We start from the raw sequence: 24,161 nt of genomic DNA, 5'->3' as shown, positions 1-24,161 counted from the left end.
GAAAATGTGGCTATCAGTTTTATTGCTGCTCCTTTGAAAGTTATGGCTTATTTCTTTTCTCTGGCTACTTTTACGATTTCCTTTTTGTTTTTGTTCTCTAGCAGTTTGACTGTGACATGCTTGAGTGTGGTTTGCTTTGTATTTATTCTGCTTGGGGTTTACAGAACATCTTGAACTGTGGCTTCCATCAGTTTTGGAAAATTTTCATCATTTCTTCAAATATTGTTTCTGTACTATTCTGTCTCTCCTCTCTTTCTAGGACTCCAGTTACACATATGTTAGATCTTTTTCCTCTGTCTCCTTTGCTTTTTTCTGTATTTTCTATCCCTGTTTCCATTTATCCTTCAGTCTTGCAGGTTCAGAGGAGATGACTTATCTCGTCTGTACCTATACATTGGGAACTGGACACTTATAGAAATGAGACTTTAATGGATAGAGGAGACACTAGAGAAGACTTGCCAGAAGGAGTTGAGCACTGCTTTGTGCATAGCACTGTGGTGGTTCCTGGGGCCTTCACACAGGGACTTTCAATCCACATCATTAAGGCAGAAGGGGAGAGAGGAGAAGGGGAGAGAGGAAGACAGGAAACAAAAAGTAAAGAAATAGGAAGCAATAATACTATTTGATTCTGTGTAGAAAGGATTTTGAAATTTGACCTGTGAAAACAAGGAGATGCTCATATGAGAAAAAGCATGTCAGTGGGCCAGGAATGAAGAGTAGAGGGAATGGACCCTTGGGTATCCTATTATTTTTAAAAGGTAAAAGGTTAGGGTGTCCCTTACTCCCAGAAAAAGACTTTGCTTTTAAATATAGTTTATGAGACTCCATTGGGTTTCCTAAGAGGTAAGGTAACTCTCTTATGCTAGAAAACGGGCATTGCTTAGGCTGTTGGCTCTTGTTGCTTAATTTCCCAAAGATGCCAGTACCCTTTGGATACTGTTAATACACCAGCAGCAAAGCTCTCTCTGGTACCATTGTGCCCCATCCCCCCAAACTTTTGTGTCCCTCATCTCAGTGGTAAAATTTAAAACAAACATTGGGTGAACGGGCTTGGGGTGGTTATTTTTAAAATTTTGCATGTGAGGACATTTAAAACAAAGCAGCACCATTTTATACCATCACTTTATCTTTTCAAAAGGACGTTTTAACAGTGCAAAAGTATAAAGGACATGCTTCAAGATAGAGGATAATAAATGGAATGACTTAGTTTTGTGAAAGACTCACGGTATCATTTGGTTTCTGGACACCATTCAAGACCTGGCTGTAGCTTGCCATGGCCTTCAGAGCCATCCCACAGCAGCGATGCTGTTGGACCCTTTGGCTGGGACCTCAGGACCCCCTGCAGCAGCACTGTTTGCTCTAACCTGCTGGCATGATGCCCCTTTGTTGACAGGGCTGCATACAAGGCCAGCGAGGAGTGGCAGGCAGTGACGCCAGCATGATTTGCTGAGGGCACACGCCATGCTTCCTGCAGTGCCAGTGCTCTTCTGGGTCCACTTTGCAGCAAGATAGATGTGCTCTAGATCCAAGAGTTTTGCACCCTTGGCAGGGGCGTGGGAATGTGTTTCTTCCTTCTCAGGAGCCTTCTTGAAAAGGGGCTTTTCTGTGTATCTCAGGAGCTCTGTGTTGGAGATGAGGACAGTTCTTCTTCTCTCCTGTTACAGATGAGGAAGCTGAGCCAAGAAGCAGCATATGGCCCAGGGCTGTATGGTTATTTGTGACATCCCTGGGACTAGAGCCCAGGCCTCTGTGGTGTGTGTGGAAGTCTGAGCCTGGCCAGGCTCTGTAATTAGGCCCCAGAGGGGTGGTAGGGCTTCCCCTCCCCTACCAGTCCAGTTCTGGGAACAGAGAGCCAGATCCTGAGAACCCGTGAGAGCAGCCGCTAGGAACTCCTGTCCCCTTCCGGTGCGCCTTCCTCCCATGCTGTGGGCTGCAGCTCCCCCCAGGCTCCCTGTCCTCCCTTGAGGCTGGGGGCAGCTGGGGGATACCAGGTGGTGATAGAGAAAGACTGAATCACTGGGGATTCAGGAACACCTTGAAGTGAAGGGAAGCCTCCTGGGCCGCTGCATTTTCTGTGGGGATTTCTTGTCTGTCAGACGAGGGTTGTTGGATGCCTTAGTAAAAGCTGGGCTTAGGGCAGCGCCTGGTTTGTAATTCGCTGCTGTTTATCCTTAGCTGTATCTTTACCCCTTGCTGGTAGAGAAATTCCCGCGAGCCCTTCTCTGTCAACAGGCCTAGTTTCTGGCAGGTAAAGCCAAAGCTCCAAGGAACTTTACTTACTCACCGCTGCCCTTAAGCACTTTTCACCCAGCCTGCTGGGAAGGGCCCTGTTTGTTGGAAGGTGTTTGATGTTTGGCATTTTTTAACCTCCTGGTGTCCATCTGGTCAGAAGCCGAGTGACTGCTCACGGGAGGGCCCTGTTTGGCTCTGATGACCTCCCAGAAGGACTTTTGGCAGGATGGGGCCTTGTGAGGGACTGGGGTCCAGAAGTCATAGGAGCAGCCTGTGTTCCTGCCTGGGGGAGAGCCTGCCCCTCCCTCCCCTGTCATTCTTTCACTGCATAACTTCTGTGAGAAACATGTCAGAAGCTTTCCTGGAACAGGCCAGGAGGGAAGCGAGGCTGCTGACAGTGGCTTTAGAGCCTGGAGCTTGTGCTGGGGCCGGTTGTCCTCCAGGACTTCCTTGCTGGCCATGTGGGCCAAGCCGGAGCGGGGGTGCTCTTAGAATGTGGATCTGAGCAGGGAGAGGTGTTAGGTGTCCTGAGGGCTGTGGGGGTGCCGAGTGGGGTCCCACAAGGACCCGGGGAGTCTCAGCTGAGGTGCTTATCTTCTGGATGCCTCCGATGCTGGCTGGTTCTGGTGGAGGGCAGAGGCTGGTCTGGGGTCCCGAGCAATGCGCTGAGCCTGGGGCGGGAGGGCCTCAGTTTATTCTGGGTTCACTGGTGCAGGAGCTCGTGAGGCCAAGGTCAGGGTTGCCGGCCAGCTAGACTGGTTTCTGCCCCCTGGGGAGCCTGCCAGTGGAGCCTTTCTGTCCATCAGTGGGTAGTGCCTCGGCCTGGCACCTGGCTGGTCGGTCCTGAGGGACGTGTGGGGCCTGAGGCCTCCTCTGTGGAATGTTCTTTTGGTCATTTGTTTAATAACAGGTCCATGCCAGTGGAGAGCTGTGAGCCCAGAAGTGGCCAGAGAACAGTTTGAGGGGGGTCCTGATGGAGGGTGATGAGGGGGACACACCTTTGCCTGCAGAAGGAGGAGCTTAACGTGGCCCACCCTACAGCTGTGGCATCTCTGGTAACCTGTGGAGCCACCTGCCTCTCTTGTGGGCTTGTCTCTGGACTTGCTTCAGGCAGAGAAGAATCCAGACACAGAGAGACATTGGTGACGGTCACTGCAGTGCGCAGGCTGGTGTTGCTGGTCTTCGTTTATTTTGCTAAGTCAGATTGTGTGCTGGAGTGCTGGTGGGGCAGAGGTGGGCAGGCATCAGGGAGTTAATGTTTAAGCTGGGACTCTGGCTCCCACCTAAGCCCAGGGCTTCCCACAGCGAGAGAAACAGCTGATGTACCTGCCAGGCATCCCTGTCCCAGCACAGCAGACATCTGTACCATGTGTGTGTCATCACTGCTGAGGGCCTGTAGGCTTGGCTTATCCTGCCCCATGCTGCCTGGTACGGAGCCGCCAGCCACACGGGGCCTTAGAAATGCGGCTGGTCCACAGTGGGATGTGCTGAGTATAAAACATATGTGGCGTTTACAGACTTCATGCATACACACAAGTGTAAAATATCTCTGATATTTATTTTGATTACTTGTTGAAATGATAACATTTTGGGTATATTAAGTAAATTATACTATTAGAATTCATTTTGCATGTTTCTTCTTGCCTTTTTCAATGTGGCTGCTAGAAAAGTTACAATTATATGTGTGGCTTGCCTTCTATTTCTTTTGTTCTGTGCCGGTCCAGCCTTTTTGAGTAGAGTCACCGGAACAACAGCAGCCACTTGTGTGGCCTTTGCGTGTGCCTGGCCTGGCGAGTGCTCTACTCACGCCCTCACGACAGCCTGTGAGGCAGGGGCTTCCCAGACAGCTGGGGACATGGAGGGTGCACTGTTGCCTAGGTGTGGGTAAAAATGTATTGCAAAAACATTTTTAAAAAAATTGAGTTATCTTCTTTTTATTTTTAAAATTTACTTTTCATTAAATTTTCAACAAGTTCTGTATTTTTCATAAAAGTCATGCGGGACTGCGGGGCTGCGGGGCTGCGATGTTGCGATGTTGCCCGTGTGCGGGGCTGCGGGGCTCTCCAAGGCTGGCTCATTGCGCGGCCATTCTGGTCTCAGCCCTGCCGGCCGTGGTCACCGTGCCCAGCCAGGTGCTCTTCACCCTCTCTCTGCTAACCCTTGCCTACCTTGGAAAGCCAGCTAGAGCTGGGTATAAAGGAAGAGAATACTGGCCCTGGGTGAGGTGTGGCATTAGTGGCACCTTCTGGGCTCCTGGGCAGGGGTCGGGGGTGGCTTTCTTGAGCAGCTGGGATCATTCATTGACTGATTTTTGGATAAATGAGGTGTTAGTGGGCTTTGATTCGGAAGATTGTGAAAGAGGATAAAGGGAAGACCTTGCATCCCACGGTCCTCAGATGTCAGTGTTTGCCAGCCCCGCAGAAAGGGCAGGGTGGGCGAGAGGGCCTTCCATTCCCCAGCAGGGGCTCCGCCTGAGCCCCTTGTCCCCCTGGCTTGGATTAGGGAGAGCCGAAAGTGTTCTCACTCTCTCCACCAAGTGCTTTGTATGCCTGTGGCAGCACCTTTCCTGTTCCAGTGAATTAGGGAAGTCTAGGTGATTGGAGGCTCTTCAGACCTGAAGGGGGTGGTTGTGTTCTCAGGGTGCCCTGTGTGGTTGGGGTGACCTTAGTCTGCGGACCATCCCTGGTCCGTCTTCCCATTTGTACTGGGTCCTTCCCAAGTGCTTCCCAGCTGACATCACTTTGGAGTGTCCGTGTGCCTGTGAGCCTGTGGATTATCAAAGGTGATGGTGTGGAGTGGGGGATTCCTGAATCTTTTTCACTGGAAACACCTACTTCGAGCCAAATGTTCTCTTAAAACAACAGGTGGCATCTCCCACCTTGTTCCCCACTTTTCAAAATGCTGGTGTGGCAGCGAGGGCCCCTGGTGCAAGCGGTGTCTGTGTGGTGCTGCCCCAGGCCTTGTGGGTGGGTGGTGGCCCCAGCCCTGCATGAGCACTGAGTGCCCGCCCCCACCTCCTTGCAGGTCTGGCAGTGGGTCTTGGCTTTGGGGCACTGGCAGAGGTCGCCAAGAAGAGCCTGCGCTCTGAGGACCCCTCAGGTGAGCCGGACCCTTCCGTGGGAGGGGCAGGGTGGGCCCTGGGAGGGTTGAACCTGTCAGCCCCCAGCCCCGCCTGTGCTCTGGGAGTGTCAGCCAGCTGGGCTGCATTTGCATGGGGTTCCACGTAAGTCCCTTGGGTGATGAGGCTGTTCATACAGACGGATTGTCCTGCTTTAGAGGGGGTGAGGCTGGAGGCCCTTCCTCCTCCTGGCCCAAAGTGGCCACTTAGCCCGTTCCTTTTGGCTGCATGCACACCCACACACCTTCCGCACACCCGGACACCTCCTTACACACCCCCTGCACACCCACCAAACACCTACACACCTGTTTACACACCCTCCATGCCCACTGAACACCCGCACACTTCCTTACCCTCCACACACCAGCCCACCTCCTTACATCATCCACTCACCCACCTCATACCTGTACACCTCCTTACACACGCTCCACACACTGCACACCTGCACACATCCTTACCCTCTGCACCCCCACTGCACACCTGCACACCTCCTTATCCTCTACACACCCGCACACCTCCTTACTCTCCACACATCCACCTCACACCCTCCACACACCAATCGCACACCCTCCACACACCCACCTCACACCTGCACACCTTATGCACCCTCCACACACCCACACACCTCCTTACACACTACACACCCACCTCTCACCCACACACCTCCTTACTCTCCACACACCCAACTCCCACACACCTTACACACCCACCTCACACCTCCCACCCACACACCTCCTTACACACCCACCTCTCACCCACACACCTCCTTACTCTCCACACACCCACCTCTCACCCACACACCTCCTTACACACCCACCTCTCACCCACACACCTCCTTACCCTCCACACACCCAACTCCCACACACCTTACACACCCACCTCACACCTCCCACCCACACACCTCCTTACACACCCACCTCTCACCCACACACCTCCTTACACACCCACCTCTCACCCACACACCTCCTTACACACCCACCTCTCACCCACACACCTCCTTACACACCCACCTCTCACCCACACACCTCCTTACCCTCCACACACCTTCTTACACACCCTCCACACACCCGCACACCTCCTTGTAAACCCACCTTTTGCTGCTGCCCTACTCTCTGGGGGTCCCTGTGGCCTGCTGGTCTGGCCGGGTCAGGTGTGGCTGGGGACAGGGGAGGTGTGCAGGCAGATCCTGAAGGCTACTCCTCACCAGCCCAGTAACCTGGGGAGGCTGTAGCCTCTGCAGAGGCACCTCATCTCTGAAGTGAAGGTCATAGCCAGGGTCAGGCAGGTGGTCAGGTCAGGACACTCATCCCACTGAGGTTGGTGGCCCGCTGTGGCTGGACTCTCTGGAGAGGTTCTGCGGACGGACCACACTGAGGCTTCGGGGGTTCATGGCGCTGTGATGAGGAGTGGGGCACACTGAGCTTCTGCCGCCTTCTGCCCGTGAGCACCAGGCTGGGCGCCTCCTCAGGCCTCTTCAGGCATGGGGGCCGGGCCAGGTGGGTGCGAGGTCAGCCCAGCAGGGGCTTTCCTGTTAGTGGGGCCTGGGGTGTGGAGAGCAGCGCCAAGGGAGCCATCTGCTTGGTGGATTTTCCTAAACACATTGGGAGTTCTGGGCCAAGTCCCCTGGCCCCGGCCCATTCAGGGAATATCAGCTCATTCTGGTATCACACCCTTCCACCCCCGCCTATGGGGACCCCCAGAGACACCCAGTGACTGGCCACACTGCGGTCCTCACAGCCCTGTCTGCCAGCCTGGGCTAGCCTCTGTTGGGGGCCCTGCCAGTCCCTGGACATCCCCCCTTCACCCACCAACGCTGCCTTCTGGGACGAGAGCACTAGTCCCTCCCACAGGCCCTGAGTCCTGGGGCACGGGCGGCATGCATGTCCTTGGAAGGGGCTGAGGACGGAGGGCTTAGCAAGGGTATTTTTAGCGCTAGTACTGAAACCCTCAGGGAAATGAAGCCTGGATTTCTCTGGAAGGAGAAGCCAGCCTTCCCCCACTGTCCTTTGCGGTCCTCTCCAAAGCTGGCTGTTCTCCAGACTACCTCATCCAAGCAGGGAAGAGGCCAGGCTGGCTCCACAGTTACACTTGGTGTTCTTTGTCAGGGACAGTGGTGACCCCAGGCTGGGGGTTAAGGGGCCCAGGCATCGGTAGCCCTGAGAGTGGGACCCGAGGCTTAGGCTGGAGTACGGTGGCCCTGAGCAGCCCCAAACTGTGCTCCAGTTTCCTGACCAGGCCCTGGCACCCTCTGGCCTGGAGGGCGCCGGCCACCCTGGCTGAGCTCTGCCCTGGAAGGACCTTTCCTGAGCTGGGTGCACGCCGCCGTAGCCCTGGACCCATCCCCGTTTGCTAAGTCATTCTCACAGCCAGCCCTGCCTGGGCAGGGGACATGCCTCCAGCCTGTGGCGTTGACCAGTTTTGCCGATGGGCTACCTGGGAAAGCCCCGACTGGGCCAGGCACTGTCTGCATCTCTCAGGAGCACTGCCGCCAGCCTAGGCCTGCTCTGTGTGTCATGAGGAGATAGACTGTCCCTCCTCTGGCCTGGGGCAGTGGCCTCTCCTAAAGGTTTCCCTCTCTGCCCGCCCCTCCCCAGGGACCCAGGCCCAAGCCCCCAGCCCACAAGTACCACAGGGCTGGGGGCGGAGGGGACATTGACTGCCTTTCCTTTGGCGCCGGCATCTGCTGCTGCCTAAGGGAAGGGGGTGGCCCAGGGACCCTTCTGGGCCCAGCCCTCTTGGACTGGCTCTGCCCATGGGTCATAGCTCAGCCTCCCAGGGCAGCTCAGCCTCTTTCCCCAGAGACGTTAGGTCTCCCACCTTCCCAGGGCCCTTCCTGCTATCTGGGAGCCTGGAGTGAGCCTGGCCCCTTTCCATGTGGCTGCCTGCACAGGTGGGCAGATGCGGGTCTTCTCTGAGGCTCCTCTTCCGGGCTGCAGGGCCTCCGTTCTCAGGGCGGCTTGCCCCACCCTGGTTTCTCAGGGGCCAGGCTGCACCCGGCTCCGGGGCAGAGGGCAGTGGCACGGTCACCTCTCTCTTCCCCTGCTGGATACCTGGCTCCGTGTGCCACCCGAGTGCCATGCCAGGCCTGAAGTGATTGGAGCTGAGGCAAGTGCTGGGTGCTGTGGGGGCCAGAGGGGAGGAAGCTGCACTGCGACCTCTTGGGGCTTGAGATCTAACTAGATTCACAGGACAGAAGGCAGGAGAAGGTGCGAATGTCACAAGGGCTGGAGACCTGGCGAAGAGGGGTGCTAAAGAGCTCAGGGAAGGTGGAAGGACTCGGAGCCCCAGATCTCTGCTCAGGCCTCTCTGTGCCTCTGGACAGGGGCACCTCCCTGTTTAGGCAGCACTGAGCTGATGGCCCAGGAGGGCATGGAAGCTAGAGGGGGCTCAGCCGCCCTGGGCCACACGGCTGCTGGCAGCTGACTTAGCCGGTGTTCTGCCGCTCCTGAGTCACGGCCCTCAGCCCTCCCACTGGTGGACTGGAAAAAGGCCACCTGCACCGTTGGGGTCACTGCATGCTCATGACTGTCCAGCTGGCTGCACTGAGCTGCAGGGGACCTCTGTGGGTGGAGGGGAGAGATGGGCACCCCTGGGCTGTGCTGCCCTTGGCCTGAGCACCCTTTCCTTGAGGACAGGCCTCTGGCTGCAGCCACTTGGCCCCATGTGCAAATGCACGCCGACCCCACAGGTGCAGCGGACCTTTGTGCAGTGCCCTGGGTGGGGGCGCACAGGGCAAAGGCTTGGCACCTCCTCACCTGGGGTCTCCCCTCCCATGCCCCTTCTAGCGACAGGCAGCACCATGGCCCTGCCACGGCCCACCAGGTACCCATGTGGAAGGGAGAGGCCCTGTGTGTGTGTGTGTGTGTGCACATATGTAGGTGTGCATGCCTGTGTGTGTGTATTGGGAGGCGCTGGTGTAGGGCCTGGGGATGCACCTCACACAGGCTTGGGGAGGTGGACATGGAACAGTAGTTAGTTGTGTTGCTGGTTTTATGGATGCCTGGGAGGCAAGACATTGAGCCGCCATCTGTGTCAGGCTGGGTTTGCCATCCTACTCCCAGACCCCCCCGAGTGCCATGGTGACCCCTCTTGCCCGCCCACAGGGAAGAAGGCTGTGCTGGATTCCAGTCCTTTCCTGTCTGAGGCCAATGCAGAGCGTATCGTGCGCACGCTCTGCAAGGTGCGTGGTGCGGCGCTCAAGCTGGGCCAGATGCTGAGCATCCAGGGTGAGTGGGCTCGGGGGCTGCTGCGCTGGGACTGCGTGGGCTGCTGTGGGGGTCAACTTCCAGGGCCGGGAGCAGTAGCCCCACCAAAGCTCAGTGGGCAAGATGTGGGCAGGCTGGGGAGAGATCTTAGAGGATAATAGGCCTGGTCTCCAGGTGGGTGGCTCTGGGTCCAAAGAAACATGGGAAAAAGAGCAGAGAGGAAAAATTGTTCTCTAGAGGCGGTCAGAACACAGGTCATTTCAACATTTTACTATATTTTATTTTCCAAATTTCTTTTGTAATTATGAAAAACTCTGCATGTTGCATGTAAAAAGCCCACCTTCTCAGGTCGCTGGGCTGAGGCTGGGGCTCTGGGGACACTGAGTGGCTGAGGGCATTTGTTGTAAGGGCTCCGGTCTTTCTGGCCTCACCTGTGCTCCTGGTGGGGAGTGTGTGGTGGCCGGGGCGTCCCAGAAGTGTGCCTGCCCAGCTCCTGGGCGAGCACTTTCATCCCCAGGTTGGCCCTGTGTCACTCTCCTGCCTTCCAGATGACGCCTTCATCAACCCCCACCTGGCTAAGATCTTTGAGCGGGTGCGGCAGAGCGCGGACTTCATGCCACTGAAGCAGATGATGGTGAGGAGCCAGGGACTCTGCCTGCCCTCTGGGTCCTCGGCCCCCACTGGGTGGAGGAGACAGACTTGGGGCTTCTCCAGGTGGCCCAGGCAGGATTGTGCTCAGAGCCCCTCCCTGGTCCTGCCCTCCAGAAAACTCTCAACAACGACCTGGGCCCCAGCTGGCGGGACAAGCTGGAGTACTTCGAGGAGCGGCCCTTCGCCGCTGCGTCCATCGGACAGGTGCACTTGGCCCGCATGAAGGGCGGCCGCGAGGTGGCCATGAAGATCCAGGTAGGCAGCCTGGTGCGCAGTGCCTGTCCCCGTGGGGGCTGCAGGGGGCAGAGCTGGGGCCTGGCTCATGAGTGCCTCTGCACCCCACGTCCCACAGGGCACTCTCTCTCCTGGTAGGGCCATATGTGGTGTCCTCTGGCCCCAGTGCCTGGTTGGCACCAGAAGCTTGGGAAGTATTTGCTAAATGAGTGGCTTTGGGGGCACGGAGGGGCTCCCAGCAAGCTTGGTTTGGGATGTGCAGGGACAGGGGACAATTGATTGCTTTTGGGGCCGGAGCTGGTGGGAGGGTGGTCCTGAGATGTTCCTGGGGGTGAGGCGAGGCAGGAGTAGAAGGTGGACGACAAGGCTGTGATGGGGTCCAAGGATTACAGCAGCATGGCTGGGTCTTAGCTCTGGTCCTCCAGGGTGTGGGCTGGGGCCAGGACACAGCTGGGAAGCCAGTGGGGGTTAGGGGAGTGCCCCAGGCAGGGCCACCCATCTCCCTGGGCTAACTCCTCTGCCCTGCCAATACTCCGCAGTACCCTGGCGTGGCCCAGAGCATCAACAGTGATGTCAACAACCTCATGGCCGTGCTGAACATGAGCAACATGCTTCCAGAAGGTCTGAGGCTAGGTGGTTGGGTCAAGGGCAGGAGGGGGTGGCAGGCATCTGCGTCAGGTTCTGGGGCCAGAGGGGGCCTCCCTGCAGAGCCCCCTTCCTCGCTGACGCCCTCCTCTCCGGCCCAGGCCTGTTCCCCGAGCACCTGATCGACGTGCTGAGGCGGGAGCTGGCCCTGGAGTGTGACTACCAGCGGGAGGCCGCCTGTGCCCGCAAGTTCAGGTGTGGCCCCTGCCCGGGCCCCTTGCCTGTTGCCACCAGGGAGGCAGAAGGGACCATGTTCAGCAGCTGGTGAAGGCCTCTCTGGCTCTGAGGGGCAGAGGGCTGGGGTTGCAGCCTGGGCCGAGGCCACATCCTGCCTGGGGTGAAGGAGGGCCCTCTGCCTGGTGGGGTGTGTGTGAGGGGGTGATGTGGAGGGCCTGTGGCTAGGGCGTGACCTCCTGCCCCTACCCAGGGACCTGCTGAAGGGCCACCCATTCTTCTATGTGCCTGAGATCGTGGATGAGCTCTGCAGCCCGCATGTGCTGACCACAGAGCTTGTGTCCGGCTTCCCCCTGGACCAGGCCGAAGGGCTCAGCCAGGAGATTCGGAACGAGGTGCGTCTGCGCCAGCAGACAGGTGGGGCCGGGGTGGCCCTGCTGTGTGGCTGTTTGGTGACCTAATGGTGTTAGCCGGGGACTTGGAGCCCTGAGGTGCTCCCTGGGGGTGAGTGGCGTTGAAGTAGCACCAGTGGGATTTAGGGGGACACAGGGGAGCTGCTGCCTTCCCTGGCCCAAGTGACACTGAGAATCAAACAGTCCCACAGGGTACGGTGGGTAAAACAGGAGGCAGGGGCTTCTCTGGCCCCAGTCACCCAGGGCACCAGGCAGTGTGGTGCCGCCTGATACAGGCCCTTCACGCTGTCCACAGATCTGCTACAACATCCTGGTTCTGTGCTTGAGGGAGCTGTTTGAGTTCCACTTCATGCAAACAGATCCCAACTGGTCCAACTTCTTCTATGACCCGCAGCAGCACAAGGTGAGCCCCAGGGTGGGGGCACCCGCAGCCAGGCCTGAGACCTTCTCTGAATGGGGCGCGTGAGGCCCTGGCCTGCCCCTTGTCCTGGGAAAGTCAGCAGAGAGCTCAGGGCTCCGGGAGTGGGGATCCTCACCGCCCTTTGTTGTACCCGCTTCCTGGGCCCACACCTGCACCATGGAGCAGCGGGGCCAAACTTCTCCTGGTGTCTCTGTCCCCAGGTGGCTCTTTTGGATTTTGGGGCAACGCGGGAATATGACAGATCCTTCACCGACCTCTACATTCAGGTAACAGGAGAGGGGCCCTGGCCTTGGTCCATGTTTTTCTGAGGCTGGGACAGGATGCTGGGGTACTTGGGGCGGGGAGAATGACTGGGTTCCTGCCCTTGTGTCCCCAACTGTGCTGCCTGCCCCTCAGGTCTGGTGACAGCGGGCATTTAGGCTGACAGCTGCCAGGCGTGTCACCGCACTGGCCGGGGGCCTTGTGCAGGGAGAGGATGAGGGTAGGGTGGGCCTGAGTGTGGCACTAGGCTCCCTGGGATGTCGGGAGCTTTTCTTTCCATGCTGCCCACGGGTCCCCTCCTGTGCCTCTCCCCAGATCATCAGGGCTGCTGCCGACAGGGACAGGGAGACTGTGCGGGCAAAATCCATAGAGATGAAGTTCCTCACCGGCTACGAGGTTAAGGTGAGCAGGGTTGCGGGGGATCCCCGGGACCTGCCGACCCAGGGCCCAGCTCCCTGTGTAGGAATGGATGAAAGCACAGCGGGCAGCTGCCCTCAAGGGGCCCCCAGAGCCTGGGCCTCCTTGGGCATGGTCTGAAAGCTGGGGCCTGCCCCGGCCCATGCCGCCATGCTGTGCGTGAGATTTTCCGAGTGGTTCAGTGAGTTGGGGACTCAGGGGACTTGTCATGAAGCTCTTGTTTCTGCCTCTCACTCTCGCCCACTTATGGCTTGGGGTCAGGGCTTGATTGAGCCAACGTGCAGAGCAAGTGGGAAGGGAAGCCCCAGTCCTGCCCTCATCGAGCCTCCGTGGGGAGAGTCGGAAGAAGCCTCGGAAGCCTTTTAAATAAAGGCGAACGTCTGTGCTGGTGCCGCCCGAAGCCACCCACAAGGCGGCATTTTCCGCTTGCTGCTTGACAGTGGGGAAGGAGTTAAAGAAATCCAGGTCAAGCCTTGGGTTTGCCGTCTGGTAGGAGTGCCTTTTGAGGCATGTCAGGATCTCTGAGCCTCCCTTATCTCAGCTGTAAGCCCTCAGCGGGCAGCAGCTCTCTGCCACCTCTTCCGTATGGCCACTCGCACTGACTTGATTCCTGGCCCCCCATCCCTCTGACCACCTCAGGCTGTCCCTGGTGGCAGCTCTTCTCCCCTGCTCTGCTGCTGGCAGGTTCCTTAGGCTGCTAGTTCCTGTGGGCAGACACAGCCGCTGGATGTGTCTTGGGTGGACTCTGGCAGACTCAGACACGCATGGTGGGAGGCCCTGCCAGCTCAGGCCCACGGACTCTGTTCTTTTTGGCCAGAACAGTGTTTTGTTAAAACTTGGAATGAGTGCCACGAGGAGGGACGCATCCTCTGCATTCTGCCACAGGCCCCACCACTCCCTTTTGTATTGCATCAGCCCAGTTCATGTTACCCTCGTGTTCCCGGCTCCTGTGGGTTTGAGTTTATGCCCATTACCGTGATGTAATCCAGTTTACAGCAGAGTTTTGAGTGAGAACTCAGCGCTCTGGGCACTGTGGGAGGAACCCAGGCTGGTGGAGGGCTCTGTTGTCTCGCCGCCATTTACCCTTCCTCTCCTGCCCCAGGTCATGGAAGACGCCCACTTGGATGCCATCCTCATCCTGGGGGAGGCCTTCGCCTCCGATGAGCCCTTTGATTTTGGCACCCAGAGCACCACCGAGAAGATCCACAACCTGATTCCCGTCATGCTGAGGCACCGTCTCGTCCCCCCACCCGAGGAGACCTACTCTCTGCACAGGAAGATGGGGGGCTCCTTCCTCATCTGTTCCAAGCTGAAGGCCCGGTTCCCCTGCAAGGCCATGTTCGAGGAGGCCTACAGCAACTACCGCAGGAGGCAGGCCCAGCAGTAGGGCTGCGGGCCACGCCCGGGCCGGCTCCAAGGGAACTCTCTCCTTCAGACAGGCCAAAAACCAGTAGGGAGGTGGTGGTGATGCTCTTTTTAACTCCTTTGCCCAATAAGAGGGGGTGGCTGCCTGGAGCCCCATAGCCAGTGTTTCCCACGGTTTCTGTTGCTAAATGGTTGTAGGGTGAGAAGTGCAAGAATGAAGATGAAGACCACTGCTCGGTCAGTCTGCCTCTGAGTGTCCTCTCAAATAAGTAGATGAAGATGAAAGGGCAACTTTGTTTTCTTTTTCCTGACATGAATGTTAAGCAGAAGGGAGAGTCCTTATTCCCTTCCAACCTCTGTTCCAGTGCAAAACCCAGAAACATGAACAAGGATACAATTGTGGGATTTCATTATCTGTGTAGTAGGGGTGTGTGTATGTGTTTCTAGAGTGAGATTTGTGTTTTCTGCCCTTTTCCTCTCCAGCCGATGGGCTGGAGCTGGGAGAGGTGCTGATGTAACAGTGCCAACAAGTGCTCCTTAAGCCTGTGAGGCCCAGGCCTGTAGGGCTGGCTCTCATCTTTGACAGCTGAATGTTTCTGAAGAACTGCTGCCCCATGGTGAGGGTGGGAGCAGCAGAACAGGGAATGCCAGACACAGGCTGGCTGCTGCTGGAAAGTGGGGTGGGACTTCCTTCCTCGGTCTGGAGAGGCACAGGTGTCACCAGTTCCAGCCAAAGGCTCCTCACAGGTTCTGTGAATTTTTGTACAAGTCTTGTAATGATCGAATCAACTTGTTGCAATTTAATAAAAATGCTCGTGGGAAGTGCTTTGGCGCGTGTACTTCTGTATTTGGCGTGTGTGTTCTGTATTCTGGAGAATGATGACCCGTATCTTCTAGCTCGTGGTGGTGGTGGTTTCATGACCTGATGGTCAGAGCAGGCTCAGTGTCACAGCCCATTTGCAAGGTTTGGGCCTGGTTCAGCGTGCGGCTCTTGGCCCCGAACCTGGAAGGCTCAGCCCCGTTCCCTGTAAGAAGGGTGGTGGGGGTGGTGGAGAACAGGAGGAGAGGCTGCAGTGTCACTGCCCCAGCCCCCAGCAGGCTGTACCACACTGCTGAAGCAGCTGTATCCGGTGATGGTGGCAACTGGGAGGACAGTGACACCTGCCCGCAGGGCTGACTCCGGTCTGCATCACAGTGAGACGTCTCCTCTCTAGACATCAGCTGCAGTTGAGGACCACTGCCTGCAAAGTGGCTTTTCCTGGGGCCAGCTTGATTCCTAGGTAACAGGACACACTGGACACTGAGCTGGGGCCCTTCCTACAGACCTGTGAGCCATTGAAAGTGCAGCTGCAGACCACAGAGGCCCAAAAGAGGCTTTGAGAGGTACAGGCTTTCAGGGTTCTTAAAACGTAGTTTATGAAATTTGGGATTGCTGAGTAACAGACCCAGTGGGCTCCAGGACAGGATGGAGAGGTCCGGGTGGTGTCCGTGAGGCTGCCTGGCTAGCAGTGGTGCCCAGCACCACTGGCAGATCCCTGGCAGATCCCTGGCTGTAACTCTTGTGGCTCTCGTAAGGGTATTTGCTGTTATTTAGCGAACTCTGCAGGGCTCAGATCTGAAGCCAACGCCCTGCAGAGTAAACAGCAGGGGCAGAACCCAGGCCAGCCCCAGCCAGGGCTCTCACAGCATCTTCCTCTTAAACAAGCCAAACAAGTCAAGCAGCAGCATGCGGTGGGGGGAAGGGAAAGGAGAACAGAGAGCCAGCATTTGCTTCCCCAGGAACCACGACCATAACTGCTGGGAGAGGAGGAATTGTCTTTTTTTTTTTTTTGAGGCGGAGTCTTGCTGTGTCCCTCAGGCTGGAGTGCAGTGGTGATCTCGGCTCACTGCAAGCTCCGCCTCCCTGGTTCACGCCATTCTCCTGCCTCAGCCTCCTGAGTAGCTGGGACTACAGGCGCCCACCACCATACCCGGCTAATCTTTTGTATTTTCAGTAGAGATGGAGTTTCACCGTGTTAGCCAGGATGGTCTCAATCTCCTGACCTCGTGATCTGGCTGCCTTGGCCTCCCAAAGTGCTGGGATTACAGGTATGAGCCACCACACCGGGCTGAGAGGAGGGATTTTCTAAGGGAAATTGGAATACGGTTTGTGTGTCCTAAGTCTGACAGCCAGCTGAGGACTAGAGCCCTCCCTGTGAAGACAGTGGGGATCACTGGATTGCAAATTACTCTAATCCCCAAGCAAAGCTGGCTCTGAAGCTGGCCACACATACTTACTCTTTTGTACCTATTTTGATTTTTACTGTATTGTGATGCATGACTCCCCGTGCTCACCCATTCACACTGAGACATGGGGCATGAGAACATGGCAAATCATGGCTTGATTTTCCCAGGGTCTGTGTCTTCGTATCCTTAACATCTAAGTGAAGGGCTGGACACTGCATAACAAAAATAATATTTGTTAATGTAGGCTTTAGTGGTTACTCATAAGGACAAAACACTGAGCCATAGGCTAGAAGTTAGATTCTGAGTGCTTTTCTACATTAACTCCTGACACTCCAAGTGAGTTTTTACAGAGGAAAAAAAAGAGGCCCAGAGGTTAAGTGGTAGAACCAGAATTTGGAACAAGACAGTCTGGTCTTACAGTCTACACTAATGGGACCAAACCAAGGGCTGGCAAACTATGATGGTCCAAGGGCCACATCTGGCCCAGTGCATTTTCCTATATTCCTATATACAGGAATATAATGCTGTATATATAGTTTACAGCATTATATTCTAACCAAAAAATGATCACGCCAGGTCATGCAAAACCGTACAATATTACAACAGGAAAAACCCTAAAAAATTTATAAAATGAATGATACTACACTATCAAATAAAAAAGCAAGTCATTTTGTTTTCATATTTCAAGGTTGATTTGAGTCAGCTTCCCCTGGAACTGCATGGTGTCCTGTGTAGGGAGGTGCCCAGCGTGCTGCATTTTTGGTTTTGTAAGTTTTATTGGAGCACAGCCACTCTCGTTCATGTATGTAGCAGGCTAAGACTGTTTTGCACCGAAATGCCACAGCCGGGGGGCTGCAGCGAACTATATATACAGCCCACAAAGGCACAAGGATTTCCTAACTCGTCCTGGACAGAAAAGGGTTGCCAAGCCCTGTTCTAAAGCACTGCACAGCTGACATTATAGCAAACCAACGTAACAGTAACAGCCACAAGTGTCAATTCCAAGGGCCATTGGAACCGGAAGTGTTCTCTGAATAACTATTTAGCTGCCACCAGTTCAGGAGTTCCTTTAATGCCACCCCTGGACCTTCCCTGTAGGTTCTTAGATGCACCATTGTTAACTCCAGAAAAGCAGTAACAGTCAGTCTTGTTTAGGTGACACAAAATCAAACTCCTCCCACATTCACACTGTCCGGACCACTCATGAAACCTCATGTAGCCAGAGCTTGGTCTTGTGGACTGAAGCAACAGCAACAGGGAAGTTCTGGCCAGAAGAGGGGAGTTGAAAGCTTCAGGAGAATTGAACATCATTCTTACCTGAGCTAAGGAAGACATTAAGAAAGTCCTAGATTAAACCACAGGGGCAAACTAACCCCATGTCCTTTTACGGTGTAAGGAAGCAGCCTGGATGAGGAGGGAAGCCAGCAGAAAGAAGAGAAGTGACACGCGGAGAGGTGGCACCTTTCTCTATTCCTCAGACTTTCAAGTGGGGGGAAAAAAGACAAAATATTCAATGCTAACAGTTCTCTGTTTTATTGCAATACAGCAAAGTCTGGTTAATATTAAGTGATATCAACATAAAATATTGGTGAGGAGTCTTTTGTGACATTTTTTACTATCCCACCTTAAATATTTCTGTGCAAAAGAATCCACATCATTGTTTGGTAGCAGAGGATCTCTTAGAAAGTTCCCTAAAACATTGAGGGCATAAAACCAAACAAAATAAAATAAGGATAGGCTAAAGCAGTATCTTTCCCCCTCCATACACATTTGTCAGCATTATATTCTAACCAAAAAATGATCACACCAGGCCATGCAAAACTGTACAATATTACAACAAGAAAAACCCTAAAAAATTTATAAAATGAATGATATTACACTATCAAATAAAAAGGCAAGTCATTTTGTTTTCATGAGATTTCAAGGTTGATTTGAGTCAGCTTTCCCCGGAACTGCATGGTGTCCTGCGTAGGGAGGCGCCCAGCGTGCTGCCAGTGCTGGGGGAGCCCGCACTCCTTATCTAGCAGGAGTGCACAGAGAACTCTGGACTTGAGTAACAATTAAAGTCATAAGGAAAGAGGTTTCAAAATGGGCTCAATGAAATGCAGCTCATCTAGTTCAGGACTGGGCCAGAGAGAGGGGGGAGTGGAGTGCCCAATTCATTCCTATTGTGCTCACTGGATGTGGGCTACGGCAAAGTCTGCTCTGAGCGCCCCTCTGTCTAGACTGGATGGGGAGCCTTAGGCTTGGCAAGGCCTACCTGCTGGGAGACTGCAGTGGTTGTGATCCCGGTCAAAGGCGGCAAATGGCCCTGCTGCGTCAGTGGTTTTGACGTCTGCTCACCCCTGCTCTGGCTTTTCCTTAATGATACCTGAGATGCCACATAAATGTAACCAGTCTTTCTCAGAAATAGATGTGGCCACTAAGTAACAAAATGACATAATTCTAACCTATGGAAGGAGAGGCTGAGAGCCAGCCGGGAATGATAGATTGTTGCTGTAAACATGACAGGAATTTCAGATTCTCCCCTGAAGTGTGGGCACAATAATTGGCTGGAAAACCAAATAGATGGGCTCGTTTTAGTTGTATCTCATAGCCTGAAAGCTGTGCTCCCTGGGAAATAACAGAAATCACTAAGTGTGTTGGGGGTGTCTATAAATACATATATAATAACAAAAAATGTAAGATCTACTTTAGCAATAATTTGACAAGGAGCAAGACTTTTGTTTTTGGCAAAAATAAATAATATATATGTATGTAATTTTAAACACCCAAAGCACAAAACATGATTAGTCAGAATTCAAGGGTAGATAACTTGGCTGGACATAGATAGCACCAAATACTAACGCAGATAGACTATCTCAGAAATGCCTCTGAATGTATTTTTTTCTATTGAGAAACAAGTGTCTGCTGCCATATACATTTTTAAAATGTCCTGAATGAAAACAAAGGATGTCTTCAGATAGTAATAAAATACTTTACCTGTGAGCTTTGCTACTGACTCCTCTGAATGGTCATTATGTTTTTTTCCCCTGAACTCACTCCTTGTCTTTTCACATCATTCTTCTCAGAAGCTTCTGGAGGTAACAGGCTTCATATTTAAGGGTGGGATAAACCCAGTAGGATGACCATTATTTTGGGAAAACCCTCCCCAAAACTATTACCCCTGGCAGTGTTTCTCCCCTAAAGCCCAGGTTTTAGAATCTACACACATTTGGGACTGCTCTATTATGACTGATGAGATGACTTGCCATTGCAGTGGAAAAATCAAAGAGCGCCGTGGTGCAATCCATGGAGTGAATATGGACAATCCGCCCAGTTAGCCTGGCAACCAAGACAAGCCTCAGTAGTTCTCTCTCATCTGCCCTGTTGGGAGGTGGAAGGGTATGACCCATTGCAGTAGAGCCTAGACTTTAGGTAGGGTTATATTTTGATCCTAAAAGCATCCTTTGGAAAATAAGCACCTATAGGCAACAACAATTCACAATTACTTGTCAAAGCTACAAACTAATGGCTTATGTCAATAAGCCATTTATCCTGTTAATCTCAGCTTGGGATGGCCTCCTCCCTGCCTGAGAAGAGAAGGGAGAGAGGAGAAGTCAAGGGGAAAGGGAAGAGGAGGATGGGGAGGGTGGGGAGAGTGAGAAGGAGAGGAGGGGAGGGTGGGGAGAGTGGGGAGGAGAGGGGGAGAGTGGGGAGGAGAGGAGGGCAGGGTGAACAGAAGGGGTGCGAGCTGGTCATGAGCACCAGGCAGGGGGCCAGCTGGCTGACTCCCTTCTCTCACGTGGAGTGCTGAAGACAAGGATCTACCTAGTCATATGACAATGATCCAATTAAAGGGCCGACCCTTGGTATTCAGGTGACAAAAGTATTTTTATACTTCATTCTAAAAAGCAGAAAGATTTGGGAGATTAGAACTGTGCTGTGAATTACACCCATCCAAAACAAAATATAATCAAATCTGAGCTGGCACCAAACTCAGAATGTTTAAATGTCAAAGCTGTTACGTGAAAATTCCCAATTATAGGTGCTTGCAATGGAATCCCTAGCAGGATCCTTTCTTCCCTCACTGCATCTCAGAACCTTCTCCACACAGCAGCATCACCTGGAAACAGCTTCAGCTCCCTGCACATGCCACAGGCCAGCATGGGCTACTGCCAGTGTCACAGAGGTGGAGTCACAGACAGTAGCAGTGAAATGATGGCCTTAAACACTGCAACTCAGGTTAGCAACTGCAGGAAAACTTTCTTCATTTTCACTGAATTTTAAAGAGAGAATCCTGTCTCTCTCAGAGAAACTTAGGCGAAAAGTAAAAGAGAGGCAAAATCTCTTTCCTTCCATGAGATATTTTTATTTTTATCTCTTTCTCTACTCATGTGCTTAACTAGTGAAATGACTCTGTAGAAATAGATCATTCTGATTCTGCATCTCATTTCCTTATGGCAACTACAACAGGAGGAATCCAGCTGAAAATGCCACTAACCCCACAATCCAGCACCTGAGAGGAGGCCAGTCCGAGCCCCGTGCTGGGCTCATTCTGGCCTGTGCACTGGGGTTGTATTGTCCATTTTCCACCGGCTATGGGAATAATATTTGGTTAAGGCTCTTCAAGCCCTTGCTTTTGAGGTTTTACATTATTTGGTAATGAAAGCCTTTTTTTCTTCCTTTCCCAGGCTTATCTGAAGAAGCTCATGCCCACCCTCAACAAAACAGACTCCTCCTTGGGAACCGTCTCCAGCCCTGGGACAGACACCTCACTGTAACTTAGGGAGGGACAGGATGAGACCAGGAAGAAAAGCATTTTTAGAAACTATTTTCTGGACCTTCAGAAGCTACGACACTCCTTGCACCCTTTCAGATGGAAGGGATCAGAGGTGACAGAATCATATATTTCTACATTTATCTGCAGAAGATAAAAATACAATAAAAAGTGAGAAGTGTTCAAATTCTACCACTAGGAAAAGAAACACCTCGGGTGGAGATGAGTTAGCCTGCTGCTGCTGCTGCTGCTGAAGTGGCTTCAGATGTTAAAGCTCTGGTGCCAGGGCACACTCCAGACCAGCAAAACCAGGCTCTGCAAATGTTTTCCAAAGCTCCCCAAGTGACTGGAGCCTACGACCAGTTTGAGGACAGGGCAATAAAGGGAACTCTGATTTCTCTCGCTCTACCTCTAAAAATGTGAGCTTGAGGCCTTTCCACCCTTTACATTACTTAGCTGGGAAACAGACAAGAAACAACGTATTTCTTTAAATTAAATCATCTCTCTTATATATGCATCCATCTTTTGTTGAATACAAGAGGCTCCTTTTAAATATATACTTTCAGTACTTCTACATTTATGTATTCATTTAAACTCTGTATTGTAGTAAAATATGCATTGTTTTAATTCATAAGGATTTCCTGGCAACAATCAGGTTGACACTCACTGTGGTTGCCAATTAAGAGCTTAGTGAGCCACTCCAGGGACGGATTCTCCCTTCTGGATGCGGAGAATCCCATGAGCTATTTTAGGACTATAATGAGACTCTACTGTGAAAGCAAAATCTGTCTAATCTTATTCTTATCACTTACATTTGTGTAATCTATTTAAGCTACCTTTGGGAGTAGGGGCAAAATGTTACTGAAAGCAACTCTAAGTGCATGGAATGAAATCAACGTTAATCTAAGCTGCTATGGAAAGTCTGTCTTTGTTGTTGCTGTTAGGCTAGGGGCGTGGATCTGAGAGTCATGTCGTCAGAACTCCTGAATCCCTGTCCTGCTACTGCTGCCAGCCCCTGGTGGCTTTCAGGCTGAGGTGGAGGGAAAAGATGAAAGTGAGAAGAGGCGAGTGGCAGGGAGCGGAGAGCGAGAAGTCTCAGTGCTGAGGCAGCTCATGGGTCCCAGCTCCCGCGGTCAGTGCTCTCCAGGGAGAGGCTCTTGGTCTTTCGGGGTGAAACTGGGCTTGGGGGGCTGCTTAGGTTGGAACTGTTGGAAGCTGTGGAATGCCTCGGAGAGTCAGAGTCCTGTAAGGCCCAAAGTAAAACAATGAGAAGCAGGGGGAGAAAGGGAGGCAGAAGGAGCTCAGATTACCACCGCCCCCTCCAGCCACCCTGACCAAATAACCCCATGGGGCTTCCTCGCTGTCAGTATAAAGCCCCTTCTATGAGCTGAGGAAGAGACACAGAACATGTATGCTCCATCCTTTCTGTAGGCCTTTACAGATGATGGTATTTTCACACAAAAGCCAGAAGTCTGAATGCCTCTGGGAAAATTGCAGTTTGCAACCCAAGTGACTGGCCTAGTTGCCCACTGGCCAAGAGTGAATGCTGGCCCCTGACCCCGACCCCTGCTGCAGTTGAGGCCAATCCTAAGGTGGTGGGATTGCTTAGAAAGACGCCCTAGTCTTTTTTGATGCATGACGTCTCCGGAACCCTGCCCACTCACCTCTCCGTCAAAGTCCCTCGCCGGGGCATCACTTCCTTGGTCCATGCCTCCGGAGGACAAAGAGCCCTCTGATGGGGAGGGCATGGGCTGCCGCTTGGCATTGTAGCTTCCTCCAGAGAATTCCCTCTTTAATGCGCTGCCATTCTGTGCGGATGACCCTACAGTACATCATGCAGGCAAAATTTTACATATGCAGAGGGGACAATACTCTAGAAAGCACACAGACTGCTGAGCTGACAGGCCATCCTTTGTAGGCCCCAGACCCCTCCTCCCCTGAAGCACATTAAGTCCAACTGTAGTACCTTTGCCCTGGGCTCAACCCTGAATCCAGCAATCTCACTCGCTATTCCTGTCCACCCCAGCCACGGGGACTCCCGGTGAGTGAGCAGCACTCTCTAGGCTGTGCCATCTGCCCAAATGCCCCACTTGCTAACAATTCCCCGGAATCCGTCAAGTCTCCACCTGCCTGGTACTGCCTCGCAAGTCTTTCCCAGTCACTGACAGCTCCCAGGCATCTTTCACGGCATTTATGAAGTCATGTTATCATCATGTGCCTGCCATTCTCCTAATAGATGAGGTGTCTTTGCCTCTCCAGGGCCTACCACAGGACATGGCACACGGCAGGCTCAAAACAGATGTGCTAAAGGAGGAAGCTGAGTTGAACCATCCCCAGAGAGAGGCCATGCCACCCAGTGCAGAAATATCGCTTATCTTCTAGACAATTTTCATAAAACCACAAAGAGAACATAAAAGTACTTTTACTTCACAGGACAAAGAGCCTGAGATATAAAATAAAAATGAGGTTTTCTTCAAAGCCACTCTCTACTGTGTTCTCAAAGTTGGGGTACGTAACAGTGGACCAGCAGCATTCACAGGAAGAAAAGCCAAGAGGCAAAACACCCTGGGAATCTCGGGGCTATTGTCAGTACCTATTTAAAGCTCTTAGCATTCCTTACTATTACAAGGTTTTTGCTTAAACATGCCTTAATCGTGCTGAGTTTCTGTATTAGGATTATTCGTCCAAAAGACTGTGTTGAAGTTTTAGTACAACTCTAAGGTACAGGCTGTGCTTGTTTCAACTTTTTGCTGGTTTAAGATGTCTCAAGTGATTTTTACATTAAGAATTCAGTGAAAATGTCAAAACATGATAGTTTAAAGCAGCACATTTATCTAATGACCACCAAAATACACAAGTGTTCATAAATAAACTGAACAAGAGCCTGCCTGGGCGGACTCTGTCCTTGGTAATCCCCCTTCCACCTCCCTTCCTCAGCTTCTTTGCGAAGCCCCTACCTAGGCTGCAGTCACAGGCTCGTTGGCATTTCCTCAACACTGTAACTGACTGACCGCAGATCAGCAACACTGGTAACACAGAT

General features: G+C 53.1%; 3 protein-coding genes across 71 annotated transcripts in view; 2 read left to right on the top strand and 1 right to left on the bottom strand.

Annotated features, from left to right (window-relative positions):
* Positions 1-14,962, top strand: part of COQ8A (coenzyme Q8A) — a 685,974-nt gene extending 671,012 nt beyond the window's left edge. For both annotated transcript variants that reach the window (XM_050757548.1, XM_050757557.1), the window contains 11 exons: positions 5,257-5,331; positions 9,454-9,576; positions 10,104-10,189; positions 10,321-10,461; positions 10,980-11,061; positions 11,187-11,280; positions 11,513-11,654; positions 11,968-12,075; positions 12,294-12,359; positions 12,670-12,756; positions 13,874-14,962. In XM_050757548.1, the coding sequence (XP_050613505.1) occupies positions 5,257-5,331; positions 9,454-9,576; positions 10,104-10,189; positions 10,321-10,461; positions 10,980-11,061; positions 11,187-11,280; positions 11,513-11,654; positions 11,968-12,075; positions 12,294-12,359; positions 12,670-12,756; positions 13,874-14,158 (1,289 nt within the window). In that variant the 3' untranslated portion in view covers positions 14,159-14,962. The remainder of the gene's footprint in view (positions 1-5,256; positions 5,332-9,453; positions 9,577-10,103; positions 10,190-10,320; positions 10,462-10,979; positions 11,062-11,186; positions 11,281-11,512; positions 11,655-11,967; positions 12,076-12,293; positions 12,360-12,669; positions 12,757-13,873) is intronic.
* On the top strand, positions 5,347-9,445 carry LOC126936055 (uncharacterized). Of its 50 annotated transcripts, XM_050758851.1 has the most exons (6): positions 5,347-5,792; positions 5,831-6,036; positions 6,083-6,121; positions 6,164-6,205; positions 6,252-6,321; positions 6,357-9,445. In XM_050758851.1, the coding sequence occupies exons 1-6, from the start codon at positions 5,472-5,474 to the stop codon at positions 6,579-6,581; spliced, it is 903 nt and encodes a 300-aa protein (XP_050614808.1). In that variant the 5' UTR covers positions 5,347-5,471; the 3' UTR covers positions 6,582-9,445. The 50 variants fall into 50 exon arrangements, with proteins under 50 accessions (XP_050614808.1, XP_050614771.1, XP_050614762.1 ...); XM_050758814.1 differs by having other exon boundaries at positions 6,083-6,192; positions 6,266-6,290; positions 6,326-9,445; XM_050758805.1 differs by having other exon boundaries at positions 6,083-6,205; positions 6,279-6,321.
* A 2,917-nt stretch (positions 14,963-17,879) lies between the features above and the next one.
* Positions 17,880-24,161, bottom strand: part of CDC42BPA (CDC42 binding protein kinase alpha) — a 332,162-nt gene continuing 325,880 nt past the window's right edge. For 18 of the 19 annotated variants that reach the window (XM_050757123.1, XM_050757286.1, XM_050757256.1 and 15 more), the window contains 2 exons: positions 22,786-22,943; positions 17,880-22,364 (listed from right to left, as the gene is read on the bottom strand). In XM_050757123.1, the coding sequence (XP_050613080.1) occupies positions 22,233-22,364; positions 22,786-22,943 (290 nt within the window). In that variant the 3' untranslated portion in view covers positions 17,880-22,232. Of the gene's footprint in view, positions 22,365-22,785; positions 22,944-24,161 lie in introns of those variants that run through there. The other variant, XR_007719261.1, reaches the window with a different exon arrangement.

Source organism: Macaca thibetana, chromosome 1 (assembly GCF_024542745.1).
Source record: "Macaca thibetana thibetana isolate TM-01 chromosome 1, ASM2454274v1, whole genome shotgun sequence".
NCBI lineage: Eukaryota > Metazoa > Chordata > Mammalia > Primates > Cercopithecidae > Macaca > Macaca thibetana.
The sequence above is the reverse complement of the archived record's forward strand: the minus strand, read 5'-3'. Positions and strand labels throughout refer to the sequence as shown.

What these genes read in the sequence shown, in the direction of transcription:
- LOC126936055 (XM_050758440.1), top strand. Translation starts at nt 5,472, where the DNA reads ATGAGGCTGTTCATACAGACGGATTGTCCTGCTTTAGAGGGGGTGAGG. An exon ending in ACGCTCCACACACTGCACAC is followed by an intron (nt 5,793 to 5,830) that starts CTGCACACATCC and finishes CCCACTGCACAC; the next exon opens with CTGCACACCTCCTTATCCTC. An exon ending in CTTACTCTCCACACACCCAA is followed by an intron (nt 6,037 to 6,082) that starts CTCCCACACACC and finishes CCACCCACACAC; the next exon opens with CTCCTTACACACCCACCTCT.